Source organism: Prinia subflava, chromosome 29 (assembly GCF_021018805.1).
Source record: "Prinia subflava isolate CZ2003 ecotype Zambia chromosome 29, Cam_Psub_1.2, whole genome shotgun sequence".
Lineage (NCBI taxonomy): Eukaryota > Metazoa > Chordata > Aves > Passeriformes > Cisticolidae > Prinia > Prinia subflava.
The window spans coordinates 2,073,412-2,082,469 of record NC_086275.1 but is presented as its reverse complement, the minus strand read 5'-3'; the positions used below and the strand labels follow the sequence as shown (position 1 = coordinate 2,082,469).

Genomic DNA, 9,058 nt, shown 5'->3' with positions numbered 1-9,058 from the left:
AGCTGGCACCCTGCCCAGGGGATGCCCAGCACCAAGGGCTCTGCCTAGGAGGGAGATGGGATTTCCTTTGGGAAATGGCTCCAGGGCAATGGAGGATCTAAAGGTGCTGCCCCAGGAGCCCCAGAGTGGGTGGGGTGTGCTGGGCATCAGTGGCTGCTGAGTGCTTGGCCTACACCACGTTTGGCTCTCACACATCCTTTGTCTTCTCCACTCCTTTTAAAGCCCTCGGAGTGTGCAGGGCCGGGACAATCCCTTGGCCCCAGCCCAGGACGTGGCTGCTCTGCCAGCGCTGAGCTGGGCTTTGTCTTTGTGCCAGCCATGGCAGGAGCCTCCTGTGCCACTCCACCTTGGCGCAGGGTCCCACGGCTTGGAGCACGGCTCAGCGGATGCTGGGGAGGGATCCCCCCAGCCTGGGGGCCAAGGCTGCCCCCAAGCCCCCTTAGCTGCCCTCCCTCCCCTGTGTCCCACCCAGCCGTGGGGCCAGCAGGACCCCAGGGCCCAGCTCCAGCCCACCTGGCCACCCACAGCAGAGCAGAGAGAGCCCAGGTGTGTGAGCTGCAGCTGGGGCACGTGGCTGCCCCAAACCCTCGCTGTCCTGGCCCTGCCCTGCACCGTGCAGGCACCATGAGGAGAAGCAGAATGGACAATGTGACGGGCAGGGGGATGGGACCATCCCTGGGGACACCTTGGGGACGTTGCCACCTGCACCCCACCCCACTCCATGCAGGCTTTGACAGTGGAGCTCTTGTCCCACATGACTTTAGGCTGGGATAAAGCTCCATCTCCTTTGTTCCACGTTTATAGCAGAGGCAGAGGGGCTGCAGGAATGTGGCGCTGGGAGCCGGGAGCTGTAAATCCCAGCCTTTGTTGTGCTTGGGCCGCACTAAATCACTGCTTTTCCCTCTGAATACTAATCTCCTCCAAAAGTGCTGACCGGGGCATCTTTCCCCAGCAGCTTTCTGGGGAAGAGGCTGACGCAAGGCCCGGGGCTGGCGCTGGCACAGGAGCAGCATCCAGCAGAAATCCCCGACTCCGGGCAAGGCACGGCCACGGGGAGGGGTGGGACGGCCACGGGCGCCACAACCCCGGGTCTGAGGATGCCCGGGGGAAGGATAAACAGCAGAGGAGCTGGTTCCCCGGGCTGAGGGGAGACTGGAAGGTGTTTGGCACCGGCGTGGCTGGAAAAGCTCTCCCCACGCCAAAGCACACACAGCCTTGGATCTCTGCAGCGTTTCATTTGCGCAGTGTTGCAGAACAGAATTCTGTGATTTATGGGCCTCCACAGGGGTCGTTTCCTCCCCTCGCTCGGAAGGTCATGAAGCAGAACTGCTGCCTCTCCCCTTGTGTGTCTGCAGGGTCCAGGGCTCCTGGGAAGGTGCCTGGGGTCCCAATGTGCCAGCCAGAGGTGACACTTGGGCGCGTCCCCCAGAGAGACAGCACGTCCCCCAGCAGTGACCTGTGAGGCTGGAGGAGAAGGGGATTTTTGAGCTGAAAATGGGTTTGTTCAGGTGTGTAAGGGCCCGGGACTGTCTTGGGTTTATCCCCTCTGCCTGCTCCAGGGCCCAGCTCCCCTGGGAGGAGGCTTTGCCACAGCCTGAGCTCGCTTCAGGCTGAACCCGGGTGTGGGGCTGGGGTCACCGCAGGAAATCCAAGGAAGACTGAGTCCCAGCTTCCAGATCTTTCTAAATTGAAAACACAGGAGGCAAATGGACACATGAGCCCTGGCACACGCCAGTGTGACGTGGTGGTGGTGGTGCATGGCCAGAGGACAGGGGGAACCAGAGCCCACCCAGAGCTCACCCACGAAGGGCGATGCCCAGGTGGTGTCCGGGCTCCCCGCCAGCCCTGCTCCACTCTGCGTCTGTGAAACCTCTCAGCAGAGGAATGTGCTGCTCCCTCGGCAGCCTGCGCTGCCTTGCTCTGCCTTCATCCCGCCCAGGACACCCGCCAGCCTCCTCCTCTCCCTCCTGCAGCAGGGGCTGCCAGGCAGGAGCTCTGTGGGGGCTGGCACAGCTCGGTGCTCAGGTGGAGCAGGAACTCTCCGGGCTGGCGGGGGCTGGCTGGCAAAGGAAGGAGCCCTCACCTGATCCTTTCACCCCAAACCTCCCCGGGCTCCCAAAGGCTGCCAGAAGTTCAGCCGGGTTTGGGAGCAGGAGCCTTCCCAGGCTGGAACAGCAGGGGGAGGAGATGCCTTCCCTCATTATGGCGCTAAGAGGCAGCAGTGACTCCACAGCAAGGGTGTTATTTTATTGAAATAACATTTGCTCCCGTTTATTAGACACAGATCCAGCACTGCAGACAGGCTGGAGGAACAAGGAGAGGTTCAGGTACAGAGCTGAGGACACAGAACACCTGGCAGCTGGCTCTGCCCTGCTGTAGGAGCCTGAGGCCTCAGGTTTAAAGTGCTGCTCACACCTGACCTTGGAGAACTGGCTTTCAGTCGGGTTGTTCTAAAGGCTCTGGAAGAGATGTTTCATTCCTACTTAGCACCAAATCTAAAATTTACAGTAAGTATAAATATACATATTTAAAACCCATAATGTGAGTAATTTCTCAGCATTTACATAGGACGGAGTAAAAAATTTAACAAATGCTAAAAACAGCTTTTCAGTATCCTCTGAGAGTCTGGCAAAAAACTGAGTCATCACTGGAGTGTGTGAGGAGCTACTTTGAGAAGCATGGAGAGCACTTGGTGAGTATTCTCAGCCTGGTAAGGATTAACCAAATCTCCACACTTGGGAAGGGTGTGCAGGTCCTGGGTTGTTCCCTCCCTTCCAGAGGGATCCTGAAAGTGCAAGTGTGATTCTGTCACAGTGTGTGGCACTGCAAAGCCCTCACTGGGGAAGCAAACACTCACAGGTGGAGGCTGCTCCTGTCACTGCTCTGCTCCTGTCCAGCAAGGTCTGAGGCCCTTCTGATCAGTTCTACCACAGCACTGAGTGCTGCTCCCTCCCTCCCTGTGGTTACCCTCCTCAGTAAAACTGTGGCCACCACGTGGCTCACTGTGGGCTGGTCACTGGTTAAAACACTGACCCACGAGGGTCACTGGTTAAAACACCCTAATCAGGACACGAGCCTGAGCTGTGACACAGCACAAGCTGCTGGCCCTGGGTGTGTGGGGATGTCCCTGCAGAGGATTTCACACTGCAGAACAGGCTTTGCTGGACCCCTGCCCAGCCTGCTCTGTGCACAGGCCATTCTGAACATGAAAAGCTGCCTTTGCTAAGCACAAACACCTGCTCAGGAACAGCACAGACAGCAGCACCATTATTAACATATTTACACCATAAGTTAAAAGTAGCAGGGCAAGGATCCAGCACAAAAGAGATGTCTGGGGCCATCCAGACAGCAGTGGCCTAGTTGCTAAAAAGCCTGGGACAGAGACAGAGAGAGAGGCCCCTGAGGGCTATTGCCTTGTTGTGTAGAGCAGCCTCCTGGGAAATCCCTGTTCCCTTTGCAGGAGGTGTGGAGATGGAAGCTGCTTCCTCCCAGTGCTGCCACCAGGTTAGGCTCCGTTGGCACCAGCCTTGCTGCTCTGGGATGCTTCCATTTTGGTCTAGGGGCAAAAGAAAAGGGCAGATTTTAGGCAGTACAAATGCTTCCTGAAATTCAGAATCTTTTCTGAAGGTGTATCCCATTTAGCATGGGAAGCTGCTCTGGAGAGTAACAGCTGATGAGGAGCAGAGTTTTTCAGGTTAAAGGAGATAGGAGCCTGTCTGGACTCCCAAAAAGGATACACCAGTGATTTCCCCAGTGCTCTGCTCCCTCCCCCAGTTTGAGTGCTTGCTGTCATGTGTGATCTTTTTGTATTGAGCAGCCCTCAGTGCAGTTCTCATCCAGTTTCTCCAGCTGCTCCTTGAACTCAGTGTTCACAGCATCCTGTACTACAAACCTCCACGCTTTGGCTGCAAGCTGTGTGAAGAACAATCCCTTTTGGGAAGTGTAAGAACTCTGACAAGCTCACCTCTCGTGGGGGAGGCTTCACTGACGCCTCCGAGAAGGGCAATTTCTCTCTTGGCTGGGACACAAATTCTTCATTCTTTAAGGAAAAAGCAGCTGTAAGTCACAGAACCCTCTCAGAAAGAGCTAAACCCCCCAGCTCCTTCTCCCTTCTGAGCAAGGCTGTTCCCTGCTCACTCTGTGAAAGCTGTGCTGGCATTTCCATTGTTTCCCCAGCACAATTTAACTATGTGGAAATATTTCTGGCAGTTGATACAATATTCTTTGATTCCTGCTGCTGCCTTTATCAGCTGGGACTAATCTAAGGAATTCACTGCAGTGTGATGCTGAGAACCATATGCTCTGGCTTTCTTACTCTAGATATTTTGGCTCATTTTGTCCTGGACAACTGAACCCAAATTCAGTAAGAGGACTAAAAACAAGTCCTCTTTAACAGCCTTCTCTGAGCTGAATGTACCTGGCCTGAGGCCTGAAGCAATTCAGGTCAAGTCCTCCCTGGCTGGGAGCCAGTACGTGGTACTGAATAACCAGCCACAGGAGCAGCTGTGCCACAGCAGACCCCTGTTCCCTTCCCTTGCCTCTTAAATCAGAACATGCAACTGTGAGGCTCTTGGGGGGGAAAAACCTCCACACAGATGCAACAACAGACACTGCTCGTGCTCTGTACCATGGTGCCAAACACTGGTTTTGTCCAGCTTTGGAAAGGTTTGGTCACACTCAATTCCCAACTATTTCAGCACATTTTCCTGCTTGCAGACTGCTGTTTCTAACCTTTTTTCCTTGTACAACAGGGGCAGGATCCAGGAGGGTCTCCTGACCTTCAAGCATGGATGTCATCACTCCAGCAGATTCACTTGTCTGCAGAAGAACACAGAGTCATAACTTCAGTCCACTTGTAGGATCAGAAAACAAGATTCCTATTACAGTCCTTCATTTTTACAATGTATAATGGTTGAGCTATTAACCTAAAAGTTTTATGCAAACAACTCGCCTTGTTCTGTGGAATGGGAACAGATTGTGGCTTTAGGTCTATTAAGTACAAGGCACGGGAAAGCAGGAGGAGAGAAGAGGGAACGTTCTCCTTTAAATGCAGATCCAGCCACTGTTGGAAGAAAACAGAAGGAAAAGTTGCTTCATATTGGCTCTATGTGGGTACCTATTAATACAACACTCTCTGTCCTTAAAGCAATCTTACAGTTTTAAGTTACCATAATGAGGAGAAATGGGTCTGAAGTGTTAGGAATTACCCCCCACTTCACCTTGCTTCTATCTGGCCCTGGTTCTATTTGTCCAGGACATAACCTGGACCCTCCTTGCCTTAGAGCTCAGCTCTGCAGGGGAGGATCCAGCCTGAAACTCATGCATGAATTGTCAGGAAGCTGTGCCTGCTGTGCCTGACCACTGCCTGGAATGTGTCCTCTGAGGGACCCGGCCACACCAGCCCTGCCAGGGCACACTCACCTGCCCCAGCTGCTCCTTCAGCTGCTCCTCAGTGAGCCCCAGTGAGCGCATCCCTCTGGCCCTGCAGGCGCTCTGCAGCTCCGACACGCTCAGGCCAGACACCCCTTCCTTGGCAATCATCTGCAACGAACAGCAACGCTCCCATCCAGGCACAAAGACAAGACCCTGCTGTACCTCAACAGACTTCTGGAGGTCCCCAGTCCAATCTCCTGTTCAAAATTGCTCAGCCTTCTCCATTTGTGCTTTAGGCCTCTTTAGGGATGGGGATTTCACAGCCTCCAGACAACCTGTTCCACTCTTTACACACTCACTGTTTTTAATTTTTTTTCTTATCAAGTTGAAATTCCCCCTGTTGCAACTTATGGCCATTGCCTGCTGTCCCTCCACTCTGCACATATAAGTCTGGTTCCATTTTCCAAACATCCCCATTGCACATCAAAAAACATCCCTTTTTTCTAACTCAGCATGACTCCAAACCGAAATGTTCTAGTGACAACATCTGCAGTGCCACCTTTGCTACTGTTCCCCAAAGACCTCAGGGGTGTAGGGGATGAACTCTCGTTCTGTTTTCCTCTGGAATCTCCCATGGGGAGGACCTGCCTCCCATCAGTATTAAAATCCCCTGCTGTGGAGGGTGTGTGGGCACCAGGCAGCTCCCGTGAGCTGCTGCAGACCCACCTCGTCGTCGGCCTTGATGCTGCGCAGCCGCAGCAGCAGCTGGAAGCGCAGCAGGTTGTTGGTGCCGATGGGCTGCAGCTCCAGCAGCTTGCACAGGGCCACCAGCTGCGGCCTCTCCAGGTGCTCCAGGGTCAGCTCGTCCTCGAAGAGCTTGGAGAAGCGCAGGATCTCCTGCGTGCTGGGCGGGTGGTGCATCTGGGCACAGAGAAACGCAAACCTGAGCGGGGTCACCACCTGGGAATCTGCTGCCCCCTCCCCTTCCTCACACTGGGGTTCCTGTCTCTGATGGACACAGGTCCCCAGTCCAATCTCCTGTTCAAAATTGCTCAGCATTTTCCATTTGTGCTTTAAGCCTCTTTAGGGATGGGGATTTCACAGCTTCCAGACAACCTGTTTCACTGTTTAACCACTCAATGATTTTAATTTTTTTTTTTTATCAAGTTGAAATTCCTCTCCTGCCCCTGATACAGTTAGAAGGCCACTGGGAGTTTCACAGGGTGGAAGGTGCACCCTTGCAGGCTCTGATTGCAGGGAGGCACCCAGGGAACAGCACCGGACAGGGCAGCTCTGTGCTGTCAAACATCTCCACAATCCTGGCACTAATCCTGTGTTCTCTGCCCAAACCAGCAGCACTAAAGGAGTGTCTGTGCCGTGGCTGCCATCCCCAGCACAGCCCATCCTACCTCGTGCAGGTAAGAGGAGAATTGTTTCCCTTTTCCTGTGTCTGCTTTGTTCCTTTTGGCCATCTCTGCAATGGTCTCCCGCAGAAACTTGGCTAACTCCAGCTTTGCGTTTAACTTCTTCTTCTGCTTTTCTTCCTTCATTTGGGAAATACAAAATTATAAATTAGAAAACACAACATAGGAAATGGAAGTGCTGTGCACACTCCTCCTGATCCCTGTCTACAGCACAGCCTTCCTGTCCCACTCAGCTCAGGAATAAGCTGGGAATGTCACTGGGTATGGCTGATCCTCACTTGCAGCAGCAGGCAGGGAACAGCAGCCCTGCACAGCTGCACAGATGTTCTGGGAGCTGTGGACACTCCACAGCCTCAGAGAGGACACAAACCCTTTTTGACTCCGTCTCAAACGTCGAGGGCAGCATTTGAGGGAAGAGCTTCAAGAACACAGGTAACAGGAACTCCATGAAGGGGACAATGACAAACACCAGGAAGGGAACCAGCCGGAAGAGATCTGCACAAGTTCTCAGCAGCTGTAAGGAGAAGAGCACAGCAGAGATTAACCAGAGACTATCACCCAGCCAGACACACAAAATGTGTCCAAAGCCTTTTTCTACATCACTTTATCCAGGTGTTGGGGCACCTACCCTGCGCCTCTCCCTCCTGGTGAGCACCTGCCCATGGAGCAGCCTCCACACCATCCTGGCAGCCACCTTGGTGTCAGTCCAGAGCAGGTGGAACCCGCTGTAGTAATGCTTCAGCTCATCCACAGCCTTCTGTCGCAGGGACTTTTTTGCCACGGGGGCCACTAGGGTCTGCTTTGCCAGAGTTTTGGCAGCTTTAGCTCCCTGGTTCCCGGGGTTTCGGTGGGGCAGGGATTCACCCGGGAGCTGCTGCCGGGGGCTGCTGGAGGTGTGCAGGGTGTGGGCAGGGCAGCGAGGCAGGACAGTGCCCAGGCGGGCGTGGTGCACCCAGGGGTGGCTTTTGGGGTCCCTTGAAGTCCGGGTGAACTGGAAATCCACCAGATGGACAAGAGCAACGGCAGGAGAGCACAGAGGGCTGGAGTGAGCCAGGAGATGGCAGCCCCTGAAACTGGAGAGTTGTTTCAGTGAGAACAGTGCAGTGATCACACCCACACGGATCTCCTCGGCACCAGATCAACCCCGTAAAACTGATTTTGTGGCTCAGATCCTGACCCTTCACCTTAGCAACGGCTGAAATGCTGAGAACCTGTCCTGCGCTAGCAACTCATCCCCTGAGGGGAAACCTCCGTAGCTGTCTCGGATGCCGTTTTACCGGGGAATGCGATAAAAGGAGGCAACTGCAAACAACCCCCAAATGTTCCTGCCCAGCCCGCCCGCGGAACGGAGCCCGGGGAATGCGGGGCTCACCTGGCCCTGGCCGCGGCCAGGAGCGCGTTACAGCCGCACGCGGCCATGGCTGGGGCGGCGGGACCTCACCCCCGGCAGCGGCGGGGGCCGGCGGCAGCTCCGGGGGGCGCCGGGGGGCGCCGGGGGCCGGCCGGACCCATCCCCGAGCCGCCGCCGGGCGCGTCGGGGCCGGACCAGGGACTCCCACGGGTCCCCGGCTGAGCCGGCCGGGCTGCGCTGCCCCTCTCCGGTCCCGGTGCTCCTGCCAGCCCCGGTGATGCCGATCCCCGTCCCAGTCCCGCCGATCCCCTGATGGTGCTTCCGGTTCCGCTTCCGGTCCCGCCCACCGCTGGCAGCACGCCGGCCGCACACCTCCCACCCGTCCCGTCGTGCTCCGCGCGCGCCGCTCTGACCCTTCCCCGCTCTATGGTGCCTGTGCCGTGACGCCACCGCGCCACGCCTCCTTGACATTAGCCAATCAGACATCAGAATCCCTGGCCCTGCTGGAAGTCCGTCCAATGGGAGCGGGGTGGGGCGGGGCCTGACCCGAGGAGTCCTCGGGAAAATCCGCTGATTGGGTGCGAGAATGGCGGCGGCTCGCGGGCGGTGACGTCAGGGGCGAGTGCGTGACGCAATCGCGAGACGGCGGTGTGGCCCATGACGTCATGTGCGCGGCGGGCGCTCGGGACCGCCCGGGGGTTTCTTGAAGGCTCTGGCGGAGCCGCACCGGGGCCTGCCCGGGACGGGACCCGCCGCTCGCATTCACGGGGCCTTAAAGCACGTCCCGCCCCCACCATGGGCACAGAACCTCCCACCATCCCCGGCCATCCCGGCCTCGGGCACGACCAGGGGTGGGGCAGCCGCAGCTTCCCTGAGCAACCTGTGGAGGGGACCCTCCACCCTCGCGGGG

At 56.4% G+C, this 9,058-nt stretch overlaps 1 protein-coding gene across 2 annotated transcripts; it reads right to left on the bottom strand.

Annotated features, from left to right (window-relative positions):
- Window positions 1-2,229: 2,229 nt before the first annotated feature.
- Window positions 2,230-8,495, bottom strand: LETM2 (leucine zipper and EF-hand containing transmembrane protein 2). Of its 2 annotated transcripts, XM_063420066.1 has the most exons (10): window positions 8,170-8,495; window positions 7,426-7,870; window positions 7,168-7,311; window positions 6,783-6,917; window positions 6,100-6,294; window positions 5,422-5,541; window positions 4,952-5,062; window positions 4,732-4,818; window positions 3,965-4,039; window positions 2,230-3,556 (listed from the first exon to the last, which is right to left on the bottom strand). In XM_063420066.1, exons 1-10 carry the CDS (start codon window positions 8,214-8,216, stop codon window positions 3,506-3,508), a joined length of 1,410 nt encoding a protein of 469 aa, XP_063276136.1. In that variant the 5' UTR covers window positions 8,217-8,495; the 3' UTR covers window positions 2,230-3,505. The 2 variants fall into 2 exon arrangements, with proteins under 2 accessions (XP_063276136.1, XP_063276137.1); XM_063420067.1 differs by lacking the exon at window positions 2,230-3,556 and having other exon boundaries at window positions 3,979-4,043; window positions 4,735-4,818.
- Window positions 8,496-9,058: the final 563 nt, after the last annotated feature.